The sequence below is a fragment of the Callithrix jacchus genome, chromosome 9, assembly GCF_049354715.1.
Source record: "Callithrix jacchus isolate 240 chromosome 9, calJac240_pri, whole genome shotgun sequence".
Taxonomy (NCBI): Eukaryota; Metazoa; Chordata; class Mammalia; order Primates; family Cebidae; genus Callithrix; species Callithrix jacchus.
Window position 1 is genome coordinate 33,336,243 of NC_133510.1, and position 25,500 is coordinate 33,361,742.

The 25,500-nt window shown below is 38.4% G+C and overlaps 2 protein-coding genes across 53 annotated transcripts in view; one reads left to right on the top strand and one right to left on the bottom strand.

Annotated features, from left to right (window-relative positions):
- PPHLN1 (periphilin 1) overlaps positions 1-25,500 on the bottom strand; it is a 164,777-nt gene that overhangs the window by 123,053 nt on the left and 16,224 nt on the right. For 25 of the 50 annotated variants that reach the window (XR_013522701.1, XM_078338894.1, XM_078338897.1 and 22 more), the window contains exons 1-2: positions 9,817-9,880; positions 96-187 (exon numbers count right to left, since the gene is read on the bottom strand). Coding sequence is in view for 45 of the 50 variants with exons in the window: in XM_078338880.1 (XP_078195006.1) it covers positions 96-172 (77 nt within the window). In the remaining 5 variants the exon portion in view is untranslated. Of the gene's footprint in view, positions 1-95; positions 188-3,092; positions 3,136-3,462; positions 3,534-9,816; positions 9,881-25,500 lie in introns of those variants that run through there. The other 25 variants (XM_078338893.1, XM_078338892.1, XM_078338887.1 and 22 more) reach the window with 4 other exon arrangements.
- Positions 9,933-24,734, top strand: ZCRB1 (zinc finger CCHC-type and RNA binding motif containing 1). 3 transcript variants are annotated; one of them, XM_002752361.7, is made up of 8 exons: positions 9,933-10,123; positions 12,290-12,375; positions 14,022-14,050; positions 19,733-19,844; positions 20,185-20,292; positions 23,532-23,644; positions 23,739-23,814; positions 24,307-24,734. In XM_002752361.7, the coding sequence occupies exons 2-8, from the start codon at positions 12,292-12,294 to the stop codon at positions 24,436-24,438; spliced, it is 654 nt and encodes a 217-aa protein (XP_002752407.1). In that variant the 5' UTR covers positions 9,933-10,123; positions 12,290-12,291; the 3' UTR covers positions 24,439-24,734. The 3 variants fall into 3 exon arrangements, with proteins under 3 accessions (XP_002752407.1, XP_009001862.1, XP_078195029.1); XM_009003614.5 differs by lacking the exon at positions 14,022-14,050; XM_078338903.1 differs by lacking the exon at positions 12,290-12,375.

Sequence of the window (25,500 nt, forward strand, 5' to 3'; positions counted from 1 at the left end):
GACAATGAAATTTTTGTTAACAGGCCTAGCATCAGTGTATCAAATGAACTTAGACACTAGGCTTTTGAATCGTTTAATATGTAGGAGTAACTTACACTGGGATGACTTCGAGGAGATGCTCGTTCTCTCGGAAGTCTTTCATATTCATATCGTCCCTCAGACCACATTTCATCTCTTCTGTAAGCCACTAAAGAAAAAAAGAAACCAAAGATTTATGGTTTTCATGCTACTAGAAAGTAATAGAAAAGGAAGGAATAAATGATTACTTTCCAACGCAAATATTTTCTAGAGATCTTAAGGGAAAAAAATGTGACTCAAAGAAAAAATGTTTCTTCCCAACAATTTTGAGATTTTCTTAAAAAAAAAAAAAAAATACAGAAAGCCCTATATTCCTTCTTAGGCAAGACTATTCAAAGCTTCAAATAGGGCTGGGCGCAGTGGCTCATGCCTGTAATCCCAGGGCTCTGGGAGGCCAAGGAGGGTGGATCACTTGAGTTCAGGAGTTCGAAATCAGCCTGTCCAACATGGCGAAACCCCGTCTTTAAAAAAAAAAAAAAATCTTCAAATAGATTGTTGCCACCAATTATGGGAGGAAAACCCTTAATACTCTGGACCACAAATACTTTTTTATTCTCCTATAGTAAAAAATAGAAACAACTCATTTTATATGAGTCGTTTAAATGGCTGATTAGCAAAGCTATTCCTATTTCCTGGTGAATAGTTTGTATAAATAACATTAGTTTTTTGCTTTTCTACAGTCTTCATATAATATATATGTTCTCTATGTTAAATAATGTGTTTTTAACTGAAAAAGTGTTAAATGAACAATCCTGCAAAAAAACACACAACTCCTGAAGGAAACCACTCCTGATTTTTTTAATCCTATGAATTAATTTCAATGCAAAGCCATCTTCACAAAATGTGAAACTAAAATAAAAGTTCTGTCACATTTTTCAGGTTTGGGATTCAGAGAAGGTAGGTGGAAGGGTGTATTCTTTTCATAAATGCTTCCTACTTTGAGAGCTGACACATTCTGCGTAGAGCATGAATAAAGTATTACAGAATCCAAGGGTATACAGCCACAAGAAGAGATGAAAATAGCGACTAAACAGACAAAAGACACGGCAAACAAGAAGATGAGAATAGGATACACAAGGAGACCATTTATATGAAATGGCAATACTATAGATCAGAAGTTGGCAAATTTTTCTGCAAAGGATTGGACAAATATTTTCAGCCTTGTAGGTCATAGATCTCTCTTACAACTACTCAAATCTCCAGCCATAGGCAATATACACAAATGTATGAGTGTGTAAATTGTATTTACAAAGACAGCTAGCTGTTTGCAGACAGTAGCCTGACAATTTCTGGAATGAATGACTAATGGTTAACAGGGAAGAACCAGGAAAAAGTGAAGTAATCGTGGAGCAGGTTCTAAGGCAATAACTGTGAACCATCCTTAGGTACACACAGAACCACCATGAGCAAGAAGTGAAAATGGTCCAGGTGGTAAGTTAGGGCCTTTCAGCACATAGAAAGTAGGCCACAGATATGTGAAGAAGGAACATATTTCAAAGAAGACTTAATGTCAAAAGATTTTTGATGGCTCCTTATAATGTAACACCAAGGGAAGGGGAAACAGATTGGTATTCCATTTTGGCAGTAAAGAACACCTACAGAATTCTAATGGTTCAGTTAGTTTAGGTTAAAGAAAAAAAAGGCTGGAAGAAGGGTACAATATTTTTTTGATGCTATTATAGCAAAGCAACCAATTTTCTCTGTAAAAACATATCTATAATATTTTCTAATACAAACAGACCCAATTAATGAATTAACTACCCAAAGATGCCTAGGAAATCTTACTTTAAATTAAAAATACACTTTTTCTCAAAACACACATTAAAGAGAAAAAAAATTAGCTCTTAACATTATGCATGAATAAAATTGAATTATCTGTCTCCAGTGAGACCTCATTTAATAATGTGTAATTCCAAGCAACCAGTCTTTTAGGTCCAAGAATTAATGGAAGCTTCAAAGGCAAGTAAATTGTCAACATTACTCCTCCTCCACCACCCTTATTGAATCCACTAAAGGTTTCAGTGTAAAGAATTTGATTTTATCCTTTTTAAGATACAGCACAGAGAAATAGTAACAGCAATGAATTAAAGTCCAATCAAAGGGGGGAAAACGTCAATAGCTATAACCAGAAGAAAAATGGACATATGAGCAAACAGCTCACAAAAAAATACAAATGGCTCTTCAAGTCTTTTCAAAATATGGTCAACCTCCTTCAAAATCAAGAAGATGAAAACTAAAACTATAATGGCATGCTAATTTTCATCCAAAAGCTCTGCAAACATCCAACTGCAGTGATGAAATTAAGGAAAGCAACATTTACATATGTTAATAAAGGAAGTATAATTGGTACAGATTGGGAAGAATTTGGCAACATTTAAAAAAATTTTTTAAATACACATATGCTTCGACCTGGTACTTCTACTTCTAGGTATACTTGTACACCTGCACAGCAAAGATTGAAAGGACCTTAAAATATCCATTAAGAGGGCACAAAGTAAATTGCTGAACATTCATACAAAGGAATATTTTGCAAACCATTTGAAAGAAAAGTAATCGCAGTAAAAATATGAAAAGACTGCCAAGATACACTGCTAAGCAAAGCACAGTAAAAAGGCCAGGTATGAATATATATGCTATGCCGACTACTCCTGGGGGTAACAAGAGAATTTAACAGCAATTGCCTCTGGGGAGAACCAGGTAGTTGGGCAGAGGATGAATATTTTACTACATAATGTATATATACTATTATGTATTACAAAAATGTGTAACTGTTTTTAAAGTTCCTGAAAAAAATCATTCAATAAGCATAACATGTCAAATGATGGTAAAAATGATGAATATAAATTAACATACTAAAGGAGAATGTAAATAAAAATAAGATTTTGTAATAAATGAGAAAAACAGTAAGAGTTCTAAAATACTATGTAGTTTAATACTGAAATACTGAAATTTACTGGTGTCTCACAAAAATGTAACAATAACTACTATACTAAATACTACTATACTATACTTACTTGAGTCCTTTTAGGAATCAAATTTAACGTTTTCAACAATTTCCTGTAAGGGGGGGAAATACAGAAATAAAGATTTGTGTCTGTATAAACCAACCAATATAGAAATAGTTAAACCTTCATTAACCATATAAATAGAACTGTCAAGCCAAAGGTCCCTTCAAACACACTCTCGAAAATAGAATTTTGGTTTTTGAGACAGTCTTGCTTTGTTGCCAGGCTGGAGTGCAGTGGCACAATCTCAACTCACTGCTACCTCTGACTCCCTGGTTCAAGCTATTCTCTTGCCTCAGCCTACTGAGTAGCTGGGATTACAGTCATGCGCCACCACGCTCAGCTAATTTTTTTATATTTAGTAGCGACAAGGTTTTACCCTGTTGGCCAGGATGGAAAAATAGAAGACATTATTTTAGCCACCAGAGGCCACCCAAGTTTCATAAGAACAAAATAATAAGAGACTTCTACTCCCAGAATTCTATTCTAGAATTTTGCCAGTTGAGAGGTAGGCAGATCATCTTATCTTTATCTCTGATAAGACTGTACTAGATATTTAAGGTTTGTAGTTGTTATTGTAATGTTTGTAGTTGTAAATGCTGGCTTTGAAATATCTCCGTAGTTTAATATAATGAAAATTACCATTTCCTACAGTAATTAGAAGACAGAATACATTAATATCACCTTAAATTCAAATGGCAACTTGTAGTTTTCTTTTTCTTTTCTTTTTTTTTCTTTAGACAGGGTCTCAGTCGCCCAGGCAGGAATGCAGTGGGTCAAACACACCTCACTGCAGCCTTGATCCCCTGGGCTCAAGCAATCCTCCCCACTCAGCCTCCTTAGTAGCTAGAACCACAGGCATACCACCACACCTGGCTAATTTTATTTTTTGCCAAGTTGTAGTCTTAGCATGTTGTCCCCAGGCTAGAACCTTGTAATTTTCAAAGGATTTAAAAATTGCTTATAAGTACAGCAAGCTTCCTGATTAGTGGCATATGTTGTTTATGACATTATCCAAGCTTAGGAAATTGACCAATCAGTTACATTTACACAAAGCTGTTCAGACTGCCAGTGAGTGATCATGCTACCTGCCACATCATCACTAAGTCTACTCACAGCCGTGGAGTCTCAGTGGTACTCCAGAAAAGTTATCTAAGCCAACAGGATATGCCAACTAAAGAATACAACAGAAAAAAACAGAAGGACCCTCTACAACACAATTAGGCAGAAAACAGAATTAAAACTCAGTTTGGAGAATACAAGCTTCATTTAGAAGTGTGCTAATAACGGGTACCTGATTATAAAAATCTCACTCTCTCATGCCATATTCAATGAAGACCGTATGTTTAATATACCAACATGGGATATCAAATTCCAGGAAGAAAATCAGCCTTTCTTAGAGCACTCCATTGGGCTGCCCAACCACTGTTACGTTAACTTCAACTAAGGGCTGAGAGGATATGGAGGACTTGCACTCTAAGCTAAAGTGTCATAGAAATTGAGAAAATAAAGTCAGAGGCAATATCCTTCTGTCAAACCATTAGCACTGTGAACCAAAGTCAAGGAAATGGATCTGTTTTTTCATTTTATCCAAACTGGTTATAGTAGCAACTTAGGCTACAGTAACTCTGCATTCCAATCTAGTCAGCTTCCATTATTAAATACATTCAGGATAGCTTCCTCCTCCCCAAACTCATTCCTTTACTTTTTATATTCATTCAACAACTGCTGAGAGCCAATTACGGTTACTGAAAAAGCCACATTTAATCTCAAACTTTAGATCAACATAGGTCTTTGCACTGGCAATTCCCTGTGCAAAATGTTCTCCAAATATCTGTGGAATTAACTTTCTCACCCTTCAATGTCACCTTCTTAATGTCACTCAACTACCAGATCCTGCAATCGTGCTATTTTTAATTAGCACTAATTAGTAATTAATTAGTAATTATGTACTAATTAGTAATTAATACTAATCTGTATTAAAGTACACTATATAGTATCTTAGATAATTAATGCTAATAATAAAAAGCAGGGATGTCTCTTTGCTCATTGATGAATATTAAGCTCCTATAACAATTTGCACCCTGTGCTCAGTATTCAGAGTGAATATTCTAATGTTTCTATTAGAAAATATTTGAAATTCCAGACAACTAAACACAAATTTTAGAAGATAGTTAAGGTCTTTGAAAAAAAATTAACTGATACCTACTAAAATGACCAAAACAGAGCAATGTATTTACTAAAATTCAGCATTGTTCAATGCTTAGGGAGAGATAAATGCAGGCAGTGGTAGTTAAGGAAGCCTTTTAAAAAGCTGGTCTTTTCCAGGTATCTGCAGGACTAACTTCCTTACCCCTTCAATGTCACTTTCTTAATGTCGAATTTATTTTATTTTTTTAACGCTTTTTTTTTTCTCTTTTTTTCTTTTTTTTTTTTTTTTTTAGAGACAGGGTTTCATCATCTTGGCCAGGCTGGTCTCAAACTCCTGACCTCGTGATCCACCCGCCTTGGCCTCTCAAAGTACTGGGATTACAGGCGTGACCCACCGCGCCTGGCCCTTAATGTCAAATTTAAATAGAATCTTCAAATAGATGGTTTAAATGTAGTTGAACCATAATGAATACCAGAATCCAAGAAAAGGCAAAGGTGTTAGGAAAGACAAAAAGTACCTGAGAAAGAAGATGGAACTGACCAGAGCAAAAGATTCACATTGCAAGAGTGAGAAATAAACCTACACAGGTGTTCTACAAGCATTCATTTCCTCCCTTAAGTGCAAGAATTTGTGCAATAAACTTTCAAAACATGTAAATCCCTTACTGACAAAATCCTAATGAAGGAGAAATTATCTCTCACATTCCAGATAAAAACATGCAAACTCTGAAAAGCTCAAATCCCAGAGCCAAATGGAGGCTGAAGTCAGACTCCGGCTTGCATGATTTAAAAGCCAAGCCCTTTCCACCATTATCATATAGCTTCGTAACAGACACATGCAAGGGTAGAAAGAACAGATTCAAGGGCAAGAAGTGATACAAAAGCAAATATCAGGCAAGCTGCTCACCAAAGGCTCTTGTCTGGAAATAAGGTGAGGGGCAAAAATGTCATTCCAAAGATTAATCTGGCAATATACAAGGTGGATTAGAGAAAGAGGCTGGAGGCAAGAAAACCATTGATTGCTTCCATGATGAACCATATAACTTAGCCCTTTTAAAGTACGGCATTCATGGCCGGGCACAGTGGCTCACTGTAATCCCAGCACTTTGAGAAGCAGGTGGATCATGTGAGGTCAGGAGTTCAAGACCAGCCTGGTCAACATGGTGAAACCCCATCTCTACTAAAAACACAAAAATTAGCTAGGCATGGTGGATGGTGCCTGCAATCCCAGCTACTCAGGGGGCTGAGGCAGGAGAACTGCTTGAACCCAGGAGGCAGAGGGTTAAAATCTTAACCAGTCAGCTTCCTTCCAGTGAGCCGAGATTGCACCACTGTACTCCAGCCTGGGCTACAGAGGAAAACACCATCTCAAAATAAAGTACTGCATTCTCAGTTGAGTGCAGTGGCTCGTGCCTGTAATCCCAGCTCTTTGGAAGGCTGAGCCAAGCAGATCATTTGAGGTCGAGAGTTCAAGAGCAGTCTGGCCAACACAGTGAAACCCCGTCTCCTCTAAAAAAATATATCAAAATTAACCAGGCATGGTGGCATATGCCTGTAATCCCAGCTATTCAGGAACCTGAGGCGAGATAATCCCTTGAACCTGGGAGATAGAGGTTGCAGTGAGCTATGGTTGTGCCACTGCACTCCAGCCTGGGTGAGAGCAAGACGTCTCAAAAAATAAAAATACAAATTTAGGCCAGGCGCAGGGGCTCATGCCTGTAATCCCAGCACTTTGGGAGGCCAAGGTGGGTGGATCACCTGAAGTCAGGAGTTCAAGACCAGCTTGGCCATGATGGTGAAACCCCATCTTAAATTAAAAAAAAAAAAATTTTTATATATTTATGTATATATAGCTGCATTCTCTACTAGTTTCACAAGTCACTTAACTTTCCAATGCTTTAAGGATACTTCTTTTACAAGCCCAACTGTACTGCACTAAACTTAGGAGATCCCTGATTGTCCATAATTGATCAATTAACTGAAATTACACAAGTAAACAAAAATGCCAGATGTCTGCCTACACACAATATTTATAAATCTGAATCTTATTTCACATATGGATGGAAGTTAAAGTCTTAACCGGTCAGCCTCCTTCCAGTGTTTTACCCTCCATTTTACCCTAAAAAAGGATACTCAATCAACTGTTAATGCATATTCATAATGTGAAGCTTCCAGTATCAAGAATCCAAATGGTTTTTATTAACCGTAATAAATCCAAGCTTCTGTCTTCCACATGCCTCCTTCTGTCATCTCATCTAACCTTCTATTGTCTCCAAAAGCATATAATTATGCCAGTCTCCTCATGGTAACCCAAACAGAGTAACATACACTACAGGGAAATGTTTGCTTTCCAAACTGATACTTTTTTCCATTCTCTCATTTAAATCCAACGCCCATCAAGGCCCAACTCAAAAGCTATTATTCTCCACAAAGTCCATTATATAAACCATACAAGACTTAAAACAGATTCCAAACTAGTGACTGATAAGCCACATGTGACTTGTGTTTGACCCTTTTTTTTTTTTCAGTAAAATTCCATTCCACTGACAATATTTATAAACTTGGAGATGATGCTTTTTTAAAAATGGTATTTCCAGCCGGGCGCGGTGGCTCATATCTATAATCCCAGCACTCTGGGAGGCCAAGGCGGGTGGATCACGAGGTCAAGAGATAGAGACCATCCTGGTCAACAAGGTGAAACCCCGTCTCTACTAAAAATACAAAAATTAGCTGGGCGTGGTAGCGCGCGCCTGTAGTCCCAGCTATTCGGGAGGCTGAGGCAGGAGAATTGCTTGAACCCAGGAGGCGGAGGTTGCGGTGAGCCGAGATCACGCCATTGCACTCCAGCCTGGGTAACAAGAGTGACACTCCATCTCAAAAAAAAAAAAAAAATGGTATTTCAAACTTTTCTTGAAAAAATTAGATGTTCTGGCAAAACTGGGATATTCTCACATAGCCACAATCACCTGTAGCTGAGTGGCAGGTGACCCCTTCTACGGGGTAATTACTCATTAACATTAACTGCCTGATCTGAAACCAAATCTTCAGCACCCGAAATCATTCAAGCAATACCTGTCTTAGGAGCCAAGCACTGTATTAGATACTGGAGTTACAAAGATAAACAAGACAAACAGTCCCTCACCCACAGTCTTGCTTAGGGATGGCAAAGAAACAAGCAATTAAGATACATGTGATAAACGCCGTGAGGGACGTGCAGGGCAGCTACGAGTATGTGGCAAGGATACCTAACTCTATGGAAGTTACGGAATACCCCTCAAGTAAAGTGACAGCTAAATTCGGATCTTTAGTAGAAGTTATCCAGAAAAAGGTAGGAGGGAACAGGGAGTTCAAATGTCCCAAAGAGAGAAAAGAGACTTTGTGAAGATACTGAGGGAAGAAAGTCCTCTGAGGAACTGAAATCAGTTCAACACCGCTAGAGCCATGCCCAACTTTAAATGCAGGGCCAGAGAAAGGGTACAACTGAAATGGCTGGCAGGAAAAGTACGTGTTATTAATAGTTAAGGTTAGGAGATGAAAAAGAATTTCACCAAAGAAGCTGAATATGTAAAATAGTTTAGGCAGGAAATAGAGGTTTCAGAAAGAACAGATGGCGTGTAGGTAGAGGCCTTAAACGGGTAAGAAACGAAAAAGCAGTGATGGCCTAAATCGAGAGGAAACACAAAGCAGATGGGAGGAGAAGACTGCACAGAAGACCAAAAGTGCTTACATCCTGGGCGGTAACCAAAGATAACGGGAATGTGAAGCATGGGAAGTCTGGCTGGCCACTAGTTTGCTGAGAAAATTCGTCCAGCGGTCCCCTATCGGCCACGGCGGCATTGAGGCCTCACAAAATTCAGCTGCGCCCTGGATAGATTGCGACTTCGCTATGGATTGACTGGAGGGCTCCAGGACAGGCTACTAGCACGCAGGCTCCCTGAGAGTGGTTAGAGGCCTGGTCTGTGTGTGCTGTTGGGTTAGAAGTATAAACTACCTTGCATTATGTTCTGATTTTTCTGTAGGAATGGTGGGCATGTTATGGCCTCTTAAAAAGCAGTGAGTGCCCATTATAGATTTACAGGAAGAAAAAAGGTGCCAAGAAGTTCCAACATTTGTCCATACCCATACAAAAGACGAGTCATTCTTTAAATCCAACTCTCCCCAAGTTGGCCTTGTCTCCCCAACTAGACTGAGAGCTCCACCAGAAAACAAAACAAAAGTCTGTTTTACGATTTATTTTGTAGTTCCCAAAGTGCCTAATAGCGAGCTGGGTACGGCGAACACCCTCAGTAAAATTACCGACTTCCTGAACGGTCTCAGGTCACTAATGTTACCTAGCTCAGTCTTCTTTTTGTATATTAAGGCGCTACAGAGAGGCGAACTTATACCTTAGACTCAACACTTTCCTTTATTTCAAACTCCACTGCGTCTCTCCACCCTCAACCGCATGGGCAGAATTGTTGCACAATTCAAACGCAGTAGGAGAATCCAGGACCCGACACAGAAAACGCCCGCCCGCTCCCCCCGCGAGTAGCCGCCCGCACGCGCTTCCCATCCATCGCTGGAAAAGGTAAAAGGCACTCACCGACTCGGGCCCTCCGGGAGACCCCGTAAACGTAGTCGCCCGCCAGCCGCCGCAATCCCTGGGTAGGCACTTCCGGCGCTCGCAATGACGTCACCGAAACGCTAGGCTCTTGGCCCGCCTTCGGGGCCGGAATTTCTAACAAGCGGGAAGAGGCCCAGCGGCTGCTACCGTTTCCTGTCCGCGCTTGACCCCTCCCAGGACTCGTGATGCCAAGGCCGCTGCGAGTGGCTACGAAGAGTCGGGGTTGAGCCCCAGCTGAGCCGAGGGCTCGCACTCTTCTGGTCTGCCAGGCCCGCCCCACCTAAAGGTAAACGCCTCCTCAGCTTCGGTTTTCTCCCCTGCGGGGCCCCTTACCCAGACTCGGCTACCAAAACGCTCTGCTCTCTCCCGCCACCCTTTTTATTTCCAGGACCTTAACTTCTGCCTCCCTTCGTAGCTCTCAGCAAAACGTCCAACGCGTAGTTTCAAATGAGAAACTTTTTAAAAGCGACCTATGTTGAGTTTTGAAGTTTTCTAAACAATTCCACTCAAAACACCAAACATCAAGCAGTTTTCTTATTCCATCGCGAATTGGCATGCCTGAGTCACTATTATTCCATTTGTGATGGTTCGTCTCCCCATCTCAAATACACACCACACGCTCTTTTTAAATCAGAAATTTGAATTTGATTGAGTCCGATATTTTCACGACAGTTTGCTGACCTTGTAAAATTAATTACTGATTGATTACATTTGTAAACTTTATATACATATACACATGTGTGTGTATATATACATAAACACATACATACAGGTCTGTTTCCTCCAGGCCCCAAACCTATTTATATAAATTAAATGTATAATTTCATAATTCGGCAATAATAAGCAAAATTAGTGTTTCGAAAGAAGTTTACATTGTCCATACGTAAAGCTTAAATTTCCTCCTTAACATCATACTAAATGGGGGAAAGAAAATTTTCCTGCTAACACCACTCCAGAGAAAAAATATTAAAACAAACAAAAAAGGTACCCAACCATAGTACAGGCATGCACAGCATAACTTTTTGGTTAACAACAAACCACATATACCACGGTGGTCTCCTAAGAGTATGACATACTATACCATATTTTTACCATACATTTTCTGTGTTTTTTAGCTACACAAATATTTACTATTGTGTTTCAATTGCCTACATTATTCAGTATATTAACATGCTATACAGGTTGTAGTAGCCTAGGAGCAATAGGCTAGACCATACAGGTTTGTCTAAGTACAATCTATGTTGCACGATTTCACTATGAAATCGTGCAACACACTCAGAACATACCTCCTTCGTTAAGTGCAGCATGACTGTTTTAGTAAAAATCTGTGGCTAAGGTTCTTTTGAGGCCCTAGGCTCCTTCTGACCTGGATGTGCAAAGTGAAGGTGTTGAACATATGCAATACATATTTGTTTAGCATTTTTCTCATAGCCTGAGGGGAGGTTAGGACTGGCTTCAGGGTTTTTCCATCATCTATTTAAAAACCCTCTCTAGTCCAGCACTGAAAGTGTTAGTGTAAAGAATACTTGAAAGAAGAAGAACCAAAAAAGATTTTTTTTTTAAGTGGTGACTGGGGAAAAGGAATTCCTTAATTCAGCCTGCTGGAGTTATTGTTCCTGACTTCCTAAAATGTAAGGAAGGTAGGCCGGGCGCAGTGGCTCAGCCCTACAATCCCAGCATCTTGGGAGGCTGAGGCGGGTGAATCACGAGGTCAAGAGATGGAGACCATCCTGGCCAACGTGGTGAAACCCCATCTCTACTAAAAATACAAGAAATTAGCCGGGCATGTTGGCGAATGCTTGTAATCCCAGCTGCTCAGGAGGCTGAGGCAGGAGAATCACTTGAACCCGGGGCGGGGGGGTGCGGTAGCTGCAGTGAGCCAAGAATGTGCCATTGCACTCCAGCCTGGGCAACAAGAGTAAAACTCCATCTCAGAAAAAAAAAAACAACTTAGCAATATCTTCAAGAACAAAGGCAAAAGAAAAAAAAAAGGGCATACAAATCTGGCATAATTAAATCAGTAATTATTAATACAGTATTGGGGATTTTTTGGTTTTTTTGCTTGTTTTTTCAAAATAATACCCAGACTGGTCTGATGTATTGGTTTTATTTGGAATTAAGAATACCTGGTTTAGGCCAGGTGTGGTGGCTTACACCTGTAATCCCAGCACTTTGGGAAGCTGAGGTGGGTGGATTACTTGAAGTCAGGAGTTCAAGACCAGCCTGACCAACATAATAAAACCCCATCTCTACTAAACATACAAAATTAGCTGGGCATGGTGGTGCATGCCTGTAATCCCAGCTACTTGGGAGGCTGAGGCAAGAGAATCGCTTGAACCCAGAAAGGAGAGGTTGCAGCCTGGGCAACAAGAGCAAAACTGTCTCAAAAAAAAAAAAAAAAAAAAAAGTCTTGGTTTAGCTTGATTGCTGATAGGTTTATTTTCACTTTTAGAAATGAGTGGTGGATTGGCTCCAAGTAAGAGCACAGTGTATGTATCCAACTTGCCTTTTTCCCTGACAAACAATGACTTGTACCGGGTAAGTAAATCTTTCTAGTGACTGCTATTTGAGATACAGATAACCTTAAGCTAATAGTTCTCCAAGGCCAAATTCTTTTTTTCTTTTCTTTTTTTTTTTTTTATTCTGTCACCCAGGCTGGGGCTCAGTGACACTATCAAGGCTCACTGCAGCCTCCCCACCCCTCAGGTGATCCTCCCACCTTAGCCCCCTGAGCAGTTGGGACTACAGGCATGTGCCACCATGTCTCTACAAACTACTTGGGGAAAGTGAGGTTGGAAGATTGCTTGAGCCTAGGAGGTCAAGGCTACAGTGAGCCAAGATCACACCACTACACTCCAGCCTCGGTGACAGAATGAGACCATGTCTCAAAGAAAAAAAAGAGGCTGGATTTATTGAACATTTATTATGTGCTGAGCGTTCTTTCAGGTAGTAGAGATATATCGGTGGACAAGAAGACAAAAAGCCCTCTTGGTACCCTTGGTATAGCATGAGAGAAACAATGCAAAATACTAAAAAGTCAAATTATGTGTTAAATACTAATGAGATGCTAAGATTTTAGGTGCTAAGGAGAAATAGCCAGAAAGGTGGGCTATTAAATGTTAAGTTGAGAATGGAGGTGAAATTTTACATAGGGTGGTGGGAAATGCCATTATTGAGAAGGCGACTTTTGAATAAAGACCTGAAACAAGTAAGAGGTAGCTGTGCAGATTCTAGAGGACAAGCATTTCAGAAGAGGGGTAATCGTAGGTAAGTCCACTCTGAGTGCCTTATAGGACCTATTTACATCATGGTAAGGACTCTGGCTTTCACTCTGAGTGAAATGAGAGGCGATTAGTATTATATAGAAAACTGTACTGGCCTTTAGAGCCCAGTGTTGCTAGCACTACAATCCAGTTATATGACATTCCAGCATTATACAGCTTAATCATAGAAAAAAAATTCATTATTATTGGTTGCATATACTAACACATTCTAAAAGATTTTTTCATATAATTGGAACGCTTAGTATATGGGTAATGAGCTGGAACTGTATAAATAACGAGATTGCATAGGATGAAGTAAAAGTAACAGGAGAGCCAACTATAAAGTTCTACTAACATATTAATGGTGGGCAGAGGAAGACTGATAGAAATGGATTTTTCATTGTAAAAGCTTTTTTATAAGGTTTGTTTTTTTGTTTTGTTTTCTTAAATAAAGCAGTCTAAGGATCTGTCTTCTCAAACAGGGATTGCTTCATAGGAAGAACAAAGTAGAGGTGAGGGTAGAACTGGAATAGTGCTACTCTGTAACATCGATATTTGAAGCACAGGTGTAGCTGGCACTATGGCGGAACTGACAGTTGCCATGGGCATACCTCAGGAACACAGCAGCTATCCAGTGTGTATGCCTTGGATTTACCATATGTGTAAAGTGGGTTTTTTTCTCTGTATTCACTCCATTGTCAAGTCTGGAAACTGAGGCAGATATATGTGACTCCAATAAAAATAAGAATATTATTCTAGTCACCAAAAAAATTTTTTTTCTAGGGCTTGCCTATTTATAAATACACTGAAGGCTGAAATTTTTCATAAACTGTAACAAAGAATTTGGTCAATGTCTACAACCTAAAAATTTGATGTTTTTATGATTTTAAATTAAATTGTAAATATGTGGTCTTGTTTCAGATATTTTCCAAGTATGGCAAAGTTGTAAAGTGAGTATTCACATTAAATTTTGTACCTTCATTTAAAACTTTATCTGAATTTGCTTTTCTATTATTTTTTTTTCTATTTTTTTAATGACAGTTGATTTTTAAAAATAAAACATACTTGATATAACAAAATAATACTATTAACCTTTTTGTGACAATTTTAGTTGGTTTTCCAACTATATAAACATGTAGATGGAAAATTTTTTTTAAAGACTGTATTCCATACATGCAATTTTATTTTCTTTTTTAAATTTGATATATCATAAATGTCTTTCCATGTACTGTAAAGATATATTCTCATATCTAACGGTAAATATTTTGATTACTGGGAAATGTGTAATTACGTATACTATAAGTAGATTAACATTTTTCAAATAAATAGTGTGAAAACAAATATTTCAGTGCATCTGACTTGCAGAATGCTATGAGACGGATAAATAGAAGACATATTATCTGCCTTCAGAGAAAGCTTAGAGATAATTGGAAAGACTAGAAACATACAAAAACGATAAGGGATGATAACAGTAATTGGAGCTGAGGGTTAAGGAAGGATAAAAAGAACTTGAGGGTCTCATATTTCACTGTTTTAAATCAAGCAACTATGTTATGGGGCAAAAAAGTAAAAGCAGGATACTGTCATCCTAACTATCTTTTAACCAATATACATTCTGAGATAAAATCCCAAGAATTTCGAGCATATTTATCTTGACTAGTTTCTTCTAGTATTCCATAAATGGATGTTAAACAGTTGAAGCTTATTTGCATCTTGAAATTATTAACTTCTTTTACAGTTACTTTGCTATTAAAAAATCATTATCAGCTGGGCACTGTGGCTCACACCTGTAATCCCAGCACTTTGGGAGGCTAAGGCAGGCAGATCACAAATGTCAGGAGTTTGAGACCAGCCCGACCAACATGGTGAAACCCCTCTCTACTAAAAATACAAAAATTAGCTGGGCGTGGTGGCATACACCTGTAATCCCATCTACTCAGGAAACTAAGGCAGGAGAATCACTTGAACCCGCGATGTGGAGATTGCAGTGAGCTGAGATCACACCACTGCACTCCAGCCTGGGTGACAGAGCAAGACTCTGTCTCAGAAAAAGAAAAAATCATTATCAGAATGCTTCTGGGTAAATTTTTGGATGTTCAGATTTTGAAAAGTCACCATCATCATCAGTCCAAACATTGGTAATGATGATGGTATGTGATACTTAAATAAGCACATATATGCTAGGCATTGTTCTAATCTCTATGTTTTTTATGTATATTATTTAATTCTCATAACTGCCTTTTAAGGTAGGTACTATTGGGCCGGGCGCGGTGGCTCATGCCTGTAATCCCAGCACTTTGGGAGGCCGAGGCGGGTGGATCACGAGGTCAAGAGATCAAGACCATCCTGGTCAACAAGGTGAAACCCCGTCTCTACTAAAAATACAAAAAATTAGCTGGGCATGGTGGCACGCACCTCTAGTCCCAGCTACTCGGGAGGCTGAGGCAGGAGAATTGCCTGAACCCAGGAGGCGGAGGTTGCGGTGAGCCGAGATCGAGCCATTGCACTCCAGCCTGGGTAACAAGAGCGAAACTCCGTCTCAAAAAAAAAAAAAAGGTAGGTACTATTATCATCTCAATGTTATAAATGATTAAACTGAAGCACACAATAACCTAAGGTCATATTGCTAGCTAGTGGTGAAGAAAATATTTGAACCAACAGTCAGATTTCAGAGCCCATTCCCTTTTCCCTTTTATCTTTTTTTTGTTTTTTGCCTCTTTGTCAGAATCTCTGAATGGATATCCATATAAATATATAGTCCTAAACCATGAAAGGGCTATGGAGTTAAAGATACAGAGTTACAAGCACCTAGAAACAGGGAAGACTTGATCTAGTCTGGGGAGGCAGAGAAGGAACTAGGTCAGTATCCTTTGAGTGGAAACCTAAAGATGAGTAAGAGTTAAGTAGGCAAAAATAAGGGAGGAATATTTCAGGTAGAGGGAATACCTTATGTAAAGGCCCTGTGGCAAGAGAAAATAAAGTGAGATCAAGAAATAGAAGGCCAATGTGACTGGAGATGAGTAAGGGGAGAAAGCACAAGATGGGTCCAGAGATGGGGAAGCAGGTTCCTCATCTTGCTTCTTGGCCAGGTTACAAAGGTTATTTGGTTTTCATTTTAAGAAATCAGGAATTATTTAAGAATTTTAAGTGAGGGGTGATATAATTTAAAATTTTTAAAGTTTATTCTGGCTTAATATAGAAATTCGATTGGAGGGGAACAAAAACAAATGCAGCTGGGCATGGTGGCTCACACCTGTAATCCCAGCACTTTGGGAGGCTGATACGGGAGGATCACTTGAAAGGTCAGGAGTTCAGGACCAGCCTGGTCAACATGGCAAAACTCCATCTCTACAAAAAAAAAAAAAAAAAAATTAGCCGGCCTTGGTGGCATACACCTGTAATCCCAGCTACTTGGGAAGCTAAGCACGAGAATCACCTAGCTTGAACCAGGGAGGCAGATGGAGGCAGAGGTTCCAATGAGCCAAGATCATGCCACTGCACCCCAGCCTGGGTGGCAGAACTTGCTGGAGGAAAAAAAAAAAGTAAATGCAGTGAGACCAGTTTGAAATCTAAAACCGTAGCCCAGGGGAGAAATCTGTACTAATATAGTACAGGTAGAGATACAGAGACTGTTCAGATTTGAGAAGTGGTCAGATTTCAGCCATCATTGAGGTAAAAGGGGTAATACTTAGTGATATGTATAGGAAGCAAAGTGGATAATATTTAGTGATATGCTTACTTTGTATATAAGGACTGTATGAGCAAGAAGGAGGTGTTATGGATTCTCAAAACAGGATATGCTTCATAGTATGTGCTTAAATAAGTACATCTTATACCTTGTATTAGGAAATGGTGCTACTGTCTACCTCTTTTCCCTTGCCAGAAAAATGAGAGTCACAGTAGATTTGTCCTTTTAAATAGCTGGTGTAAATTTTTTTTCTGTTACCACAGAAGGTATCTCTATCAAACTATTTATTATATGATACTGGTTTGTAGGTCTGTCTCCACCACTAAACTGTAAGCTCTTTCCTGAGGGTAAAAACAACTGTTAGTGCTTAGCACATGGGTTTGAGGCTAACAGAGTGACTGAATGACCAAATAAATGAACATAGACAGTGCATTCTTTAAGAAACTGCTTTTCCCATTTCTTTAAATCTGTCCCATTGAATATAAAGGTGTGTCTATCAATCAACATGTTAAGCTAAGCACATATGGGTTACAGAGACAGCCTTAAAGGAGTTTACATTAAAATAGATGAAATAAGGCATTGATTATGAATAAAACAATTCAGCAGAGACTAGCATAAAGGAGGAGAAATTATATCCAGTTGAAGCTATTAGGAACTGACATGTTGACCTGAACCCCTAAAGAATGAGGACAATAGGCCGGGCGCGGTGGCTCAAGCCTGTAATCCCAACACTTTGGGAGGCCGAGGCGGGTGGATCACGAGGTCAAGAGATCGAAACCATCCTGGTCAACATGGTAAAACCCCATCTCTACTAAAAATACAAAAAATTAGCTGGGCATGGTGGCACGTGCCTGTAATCCCAGCTACTCAGGAGGCTGAGGCAGGAGAATTGCCTGAACCCAGGAGGTGGAGGTTGCAGTGAGCCGAGGTCACGCCATTGCACTCCAGCCTGGGTAACAAGAGCGAAACTCCGTCTCAAAAAAAAAAAAAAAAAAAAAAAATGACAATTTTAATGAGCAATGATTCAGAAGTGAAAGAAGATAGACGCTGTGTGAACAAAGGTACAAATTTGGGGAAATACAGGCCATGCTACCGGAACATTGAGTGGTTTCTTTTGGGTAGACCTCGTAGTTTGTGTGGGAAGGAGCAGTGAAAGATGAAGGAGATGGGAGCCAAATCAAGGATGCTGACTGTGGGACAAAGAATAGGTAACTTACAAAACCAAAAATTTTTGAAGAAAGGAATCATGTGATTTTATTTATTCCTTAAGTAGAAGACTACATAAGGATGAGACAAAATTAAAAGAGAAAAAATTAGCATAAAGGAACCAATAAGAATAAGCTGTTGAAACAGTAATGCCCCGTGGACAAGAAAAAAGCAATGGAAATGGAAATGAGGCAACAGATGAGAGATCATTAATTGAGGATGATATAGAAAGCTAACACTTCTTTTGGAATAGTACTTTAAAAAAAGATGTATAACTTTCACAAACATTATGAAGAATTCCAAAATGTAAAGCAACTACCGTATTCAGTATTTCTATCAAAATTGGTTCAAACCTCTCCTGCATATTCTCATAACTGGTGCTTTGATGATAACCAGTCTAAATTTGAACCTTCTTTCCTTGGGTGCTTGCCTCTCCTTACCTTCTAAGCACATTGACTATACAGGTGTATTGTTTGAGAAACTAAACCATTTCAGTTGCCCTAAAGTATTTCAACTTGTTTCTTTTTTTAAATGACCTTAGACATCCCTTTTCTTAATACAGTGGCATCTTTATATCAGTTTCATTCCAAAGACTAATATGTACCTTAACCCAAACCCCAATAAAATAATTTTAATATGGGAAATGTTATGCTGAGTTAAATTTCTATTTATTTATTCACTTCTGTCCTATTATCTATTTTCCTGCAATTCAAACATTAGAAAATGTTAAATAAATGACCTAGGGTGTGCAAGGGCCTCCAGGACTAGGGATGTGTACGGGACAGGAGAAAGAGCAGGCTCTGTGCTCTCATAACTCTCCTTAATACTCAGGTACACCCTGGGGTGTGGTGTGACTAAAAACCACAGTACTGGAGATTCTTTTTTCCTAAAACTCTGGGTCTCATTATGTCACCTAGGCTGGTCTCATCTCCTGTGCTCAAGCATCCTCCTGCCTCTGTCTCCCAAGTAGCTGGAATTACAGGTGCTCACCACCACACTCAGCAGTGGAGATGTTTTTTCTTTTTTCCCAAAGATTCTTTAAAAGAATATTAATACACTTTTGAGACTGGGTGGCTCACAACTATAATCCCAGCACTTTGGAAGGCCAAGGCAAGCAGATCACCAGGTCAAGAGATCAAGACCATTCTGACCAACATGGTAAAACCCTGTCTCTAGTAAAAATACAAAAATTAGCTGTGCTTGGTGATGCACATCTGTAGTCCCAGCTACTCAGGAAGCTGAGGCAGGAGAATCACTTGAACCCAGGAGGTGGAGGTTGCAGTGAGATGAGATCACTCCACTGCACTCCACCTTGGTGACAGAGCAAGACCCCATCTCAAAAAAAAAAAAAAAAGATACAGTTTGATTCTAACTTAAAAAATTAGTAAATCATTTTGCTTTTTGTGAAAAAAGTATACCTTTATTTTGTTCTGTTTTGCAAGGTGAGGGAGTTAGTATGGAAGAGGGGTTATGGTTACTTTTCAAGATTCCATTGTCTCTATAATCTCTTCTCTGCTTAACTCCTAATCATAGCTGTGCTCACTTCTGTTAAATCAGTATCACCCTTTCTCATTTCCATTCTTAGTATCCCATGATTTTGAAGTGATAGCTGATTTTTCAAATGTTTGTATTAATTTTTCTTGTAAATTTTTAGCCCTTTTTTAAAATGATTTTTTCAAATATTCATATCTGTTTATTTATTGCTGCCTCATTTTTAACTCTTTGTTTATGCTTTAAGGGTTACCATAATGAAAGATAAAGATACCAGGAAGAGTAAAGGGGTTGCATTTATTTTATTTTTGGATAAAGACTCTGCACAAAACTGTACCAGGGCAATAAACAACAAACAGGTAAGCTGTTCATCAAAGTTTTCAGCCCCAAAGCCTTTATGCTCATCCAGACCAAAAATATGGGGATGTAATGGATCATTAGATTGGATCATAGGTATCAGTAGATTCTTAAGATATCTAACTAATGGAAAGAAAAGTGTTCAAAACTGTACTGGGCTCTCAAAACATTGGTGGAATCTGAGGAATAAGAACACTACAGAATAGAATTTATCACACCAAAGTGGCAATTGCTAAAATAATCCAAAATAAACTGGAATCGAAGATTTGAGAAAATTGGATTAAATAATTAATTTTAGGTTTCAGTGAATACATTCTGCATTTACATTTTTCTCTGGTTTAGTTATTTGGTAGAGTGATAAAAGCAAGCATTGCTATTGACAATGGAAGAGCAGCTGAGTTCATCCGAAGGCGAAACTACTTTGATAAATCTAAGTGTTATGAATGTGGGGTAAGTAAACCTAAAACTTAATGGAACTTTGCATAGTTTAAGATACTTTTCACATCAATCTTTTATTTTTGCTCACCAAAACTTCTTACTGGCTAAATCAGGTGATGAAAATTGCTTTATTTTTAGAGATTCATTTTTTTGAGACAGGGTCTTCCAGTGTCACCCAGGCTGGAGTGCAGTGGTGCAATCACAACTCACTGTAGGCTCCACCTCCCGAGCCCAAGTGATCCTCCTACCACATTGTCCAAGTAGCTGGGACGACAGGCATGCACCATCATGCCCTGCTAATTTTTAAAAATTTTTGTAGAGGCAGGTTCTTCCTGTGTTGCCCAGGCCAATCTCAAACTTCTGGGCTCAAGCAGTCCTCCCACCTCAGCATCCCAAAGTGCTAGGGTTACAGGTGTTAGCCACTGTGCCTGTAACCCTAGTTGGGCCTAGTTGTTATACTTAGGTACTCTAAACTCATCTAAGTGACTGCAGTTGAAATACAGTGTGTAAAGATAACCTGAGTTCGGTAGTACAAAGTGGTATTTCCTCTAGTTCTAAATCTTTGAAAATCACCAGTTTTAAAAGTGTTTGACTTTTTAACTTACTTTTTAAAATTTTATACTTAGGTATTGCCTTGAAAGATTTTAGTAACTCATAACTTCTTGTTAATAGGATATTGCCTGTTTCTGTAACAGGTTTTTTTTTGAGACGGAGTTTCGCTCGTTACCCAGGCTGGAGTGCAATGGCACGATCTCGGCTCACCGCAACCTCCGCCTCCTGGGTTCAGGCAATTCTCCTGCCTCAGCCTCCTGAGTAGCTGGGATTACAGGCACGAGCCACCATGCCCAGCTAATTTTTTTGTATTTTTAGTAGAGGCAGGGTTTCACCATATTGACCAGGATGGTCTCCATCTCTTGACCTCGTGATCCACCGGCCTCGGCCTCCCAAACAGTTTTTAAGTATCACAGTTCAGTACCAATATTATCATGTGGCCTTATCCTCTATGGAATAGTGTGTTTTGAAGTTTTTAATTTTTATTGCTAGTATTTTGTAACTGAACTATCCCCACATTTTCTTCTTTGGTTCTCTTCATGATCTGTCATTATCCATTTCAAGTTTTGGTGGTGAGGAGAGATAGCCATAAACAATTTTGTATAAGATCTGTATTGGTACCAAGAGAATTTTAATCTGGTTCTCACAGCTCTAAGTTTGTAAAATGACCATATAAAATACTTAAGAAATAAGCCAGGCACAGTGGCTCATGCCTCTAATCCTAGCACTTTGGGAAGCTGAGGTGGCGGATCACTTGAGGTCAGGAGTTTGAAACCAGACTGACCAGCATGTTTAAACCCCATCTCTACTAAAAATACAAAAAATTAGCCAGGTATGGTGGTGAGCACCTGTAAATCTAGCTCCTTGGGTGGCTGAGGCAGGAGAATCACTTGAACCTGGGAGGTGGAGGTTGCAGTGAACGGAGATGACTTCACTACCCTCCAGTCTGGGTGACAGAGCACGACTCTGTCTCAAAAATAAAATACTTAAAAAACAGAGTCCAGAGGTAGTTATGGGGAGCTGGGGAGAAAATCACTGAGATACCATCCTGGCTAGAAGATCATATGGAAGATTCAGGGAAATGCTTAAGGTCCTCTACCCCACTGTCACTCCCCATACCCTCCACCAAAAAAGATACCTAAATAAACAGACTCATGGATGAATAGAAAGAGTGAGCAAGCAGTTGCTTAGATACTGATTCTGTCAGTTCCTATGATCCTAAAACCTCTTAAGTAAACACTTTAGAAACTTTTCCAAAGTCCTGAGTTTTGTAACAGAAAGAAAGGGAGGGAGGGAACATAGTTATACTCAGATTAGTATATATCTTCATATTCACAGTAAATATTAAATTATCTGAGAAATATTAGATGAATCTGTTAATCAGTTACTTTTCATTTATGGATCCATAGAGTTGTTATATTTTTTACATTTTATATTTAATCTCTCTCCCTTCAAAAAAACCTATATATATACCTAGCCTGGTTTTGCTCAAAGTTACTTCATTAAATCCTTTTTAAGTATTTGACATGTTAATATTTTTTGCTATATTATTTCAAAACACAGCTTCAGATATGCTTCTCTAACTATATTTTCTCAGCAGCTTATTAACAGTAAGCAACCTTTCTTAGGTTGAGCCATGTCCTAGGTATACAAAGTACACAGTTTGTCTGCTCTGTCAAATACACTGGAAAGGTATGATTATTGTTCCTTTCTATCGTTCTAACTTTGGCTCAGTCTCCACACCCTACCCTGGCATAACATCTTAAATGTAATTGTAGTGAGCTGATGTACAGATTATAATTGAGCTTTTAAGTTTTACAACTCAATGTTCTAGCTAAGTAGGAATAATAGTCTACTCCAGCATTGTCAAATAAGAATATAATGCAAGCCACGTATGATACTAAGTCTTCAGAAATCCAATGTGTATTTTATCTTTACAGCGTATATCAATTCAGACAAGTTCTCAGTAGCCACATTGGCTGGCTAGTGGCTACTGTAATTGGATAGTACAAGTGTAGTCAGGATGTGAAAAGAAAAAAAATGAAAGTAATTAACAGGAAAAGTGACAAAGACATTTTCCATTTTTTTGTTTGTTTGTTTTTTGAAACAGAGCCTTGCTCTGTTGCCCAGGCTGGAGTGCAATGGCACCATCTCAGCTCACTGCAACCTCTGCCTCCTGGGTTCAATCAATTCTTGTGCCTCAGCTCCCTGAGTAGCTGGGACTCTAGGCATGTGCCGCTAAGCCCAGCTAATTGTTTTGTTTGTTTTTTGTTTTTGTATTTTTAGTAGAGATGGGGTTTTACCATTTTGGCCAGTCTGGTCTTGAACTCCTGACCTTAGGTGATCTGCCCACCTCAGCCTTACAAAGTGTGAGGATTACAGGTGTGAGCCACTACACCCAGCCAATTTGTTTTATATCTTGAATTTTTAGATTTAAAATGTTTGAGAGAAGCCTGCTACTTCTACTCGTAGTAAAACTACTAAATAGTCCTAAATGTTAAAATAACTGAGAGGTTTAATATCACCTTGTAAATATTTAAGTCCTGGGTTTTATCATTAATGTCTTCTGTATAGTCCCAGTATGGGAATATGCTTTTTTAAATTCAAAATCCTTTTAGTGTTAGGGTAGCAGGCAAATTTTTGTAAATAACAGCAACAAATACAGTGTTTGTCCTTTTCTTTTTTATGGAAAACAAAAGGAAAGTGGACACTTAAGTTATGCCTGTCCAAAAAATATGCTTGGAGAACGTGAGCCGCCAAAGAAGAAAGAAAAAAAGAAAAAAAAGAAAGCTCCTGAACCAGAAGAAGAAATGTATGTATATTACCTTTACTAAATACATTATCAAGTTGCTTTTGTCTTTTTACTATTGGTTGGTTACATTCCGATTTGTTTTTCTTCATTTAAGTGAGGAAGTAGAAGAAAGTGAAGATGAAGGGGAGGATCCTGCTCTTGACAGCCTCAGTCAGGCCATAGCATTCCAGGTATTAAATAGTTAAAAGGCATCATGCAATAGCTGACTTGGTTTATAGTCCTTGCTTGCTTCATTGATCACTTCACGGCAACCTCTGTTTCTCCTCTTAACCTTGTAAGCTTTGGGAGACAGGCTGTTTCTCTGAAGTACTTAGAGCAGTGTGAATGAAAAGTTCCCATTGGTTCTTCCTAGATTTTAAGGGCCCCACAACATTTAACTATCTTAATCTGTTTTGATTAAAGAAATGACCAGAACAGTTTGCTCAAAGTGAATGCAGCCCAACAGAAAAGATTTTTTTTAGAAACTGCCTAGGATAATTTTGAGTAAGATTGTGAGATGGGACAGAACTCTGGAGAAGGGAGCAGATCTTATTGTTTGCATGGACTAGGAGGGTGGGAAGTAATGGCATTTGTGGCATGTTTTTGCTATGCTTTGAATTAATTAACCATAAATAATATTAAACAGGCTATTGGTTTTTTTTTTTTTTTTAATCACATTATAGCAAGCCAAAATTGAAGAAGAACAAAAAAAATGGAAACCCAGTTCAGGAGGCCCCTCAACGTCAGATGATTCAAGACGCCCAAGGATAAAGAAAAGCACATATTTCAGTGATGAGGAAGAACTTAGTGATTAAAATCTTACCCTAGCACAGTAATAAAAATCAAGATTTGTTAATAACAATCTTGAAGAGCTAATTTTAATAAAAATAAGAAAAGTTAATACTATCATGTTAATCCTATTGTCATCTTAAGAAAAAAGATATTTTAAAAATTTATTTGAAAAGTTCATCATAAGGGCTTTATTCAAATCTGATTTGTTTACATGAGGACTTTTGAAATTTAATCCTTAAAAACTTCCTGAAGACCGAAAAGTTGAATGATTTATTGTTACTTATGTTAATAAACTTTTCAAGATAATTTTGTCTTTAAATATGGGTGTTTTGTCATCATATTTCTTGTAGCCTTAACCAATCTGGATAAATTGTAAATACCTATAAAATGCAAAGTAACATAGCTCTAAAAGGGTTAAAATCAAACACAGGTGTTATTTGTCTGCGCTACCCATAGCACCAAATTCCATTCCCTAGAATAAACTATTCATATGTGCACACGTTGCTAAATAAAATACATATATCTCTGTCACTTAATAAAAGGATAAAGGAGAATTATTCAATCTCATATACTTCTCCTACCTTCCTCAATCTTCCCAATGTGGCTGTGTTAAAAATTTTGGGGAAATTTGTATGTATTTTTTTTAATGACAATATAAATACTTTTCACTTCTGAACCAAGGAGTATGCTGTGATTGCATTTTTCCTAGAGTTAATAACTGTCTATTTTTTTCCATGTTATCTTTTTTGTATTTATGACTAAATCGTCCCATTCTGTCTACAGGTGGTTATATGGGAATGGGATTAGAGAGCCTTTAATTTTCTACTTTGTATATTTCTATATTGTTTAACTTTGTAAGAACACCCACTTTTTAACAGTAAAAGCAATAAAAGTTAATACTATCATAGTAATACTATTATTGTCATCCCAAGAAAAAATATATTAAAAAGATTTATTTAAAAAGTTCATTATAAAGGAATGAAATGTGAATCTATCGCCTTAAAAAAAAATGAAAAGCAGGACCGGGCGCAATGGCTCACGCCTGCAATCCCAGCACTTTGGGAGGCCGAGGCGAGTGGATTACG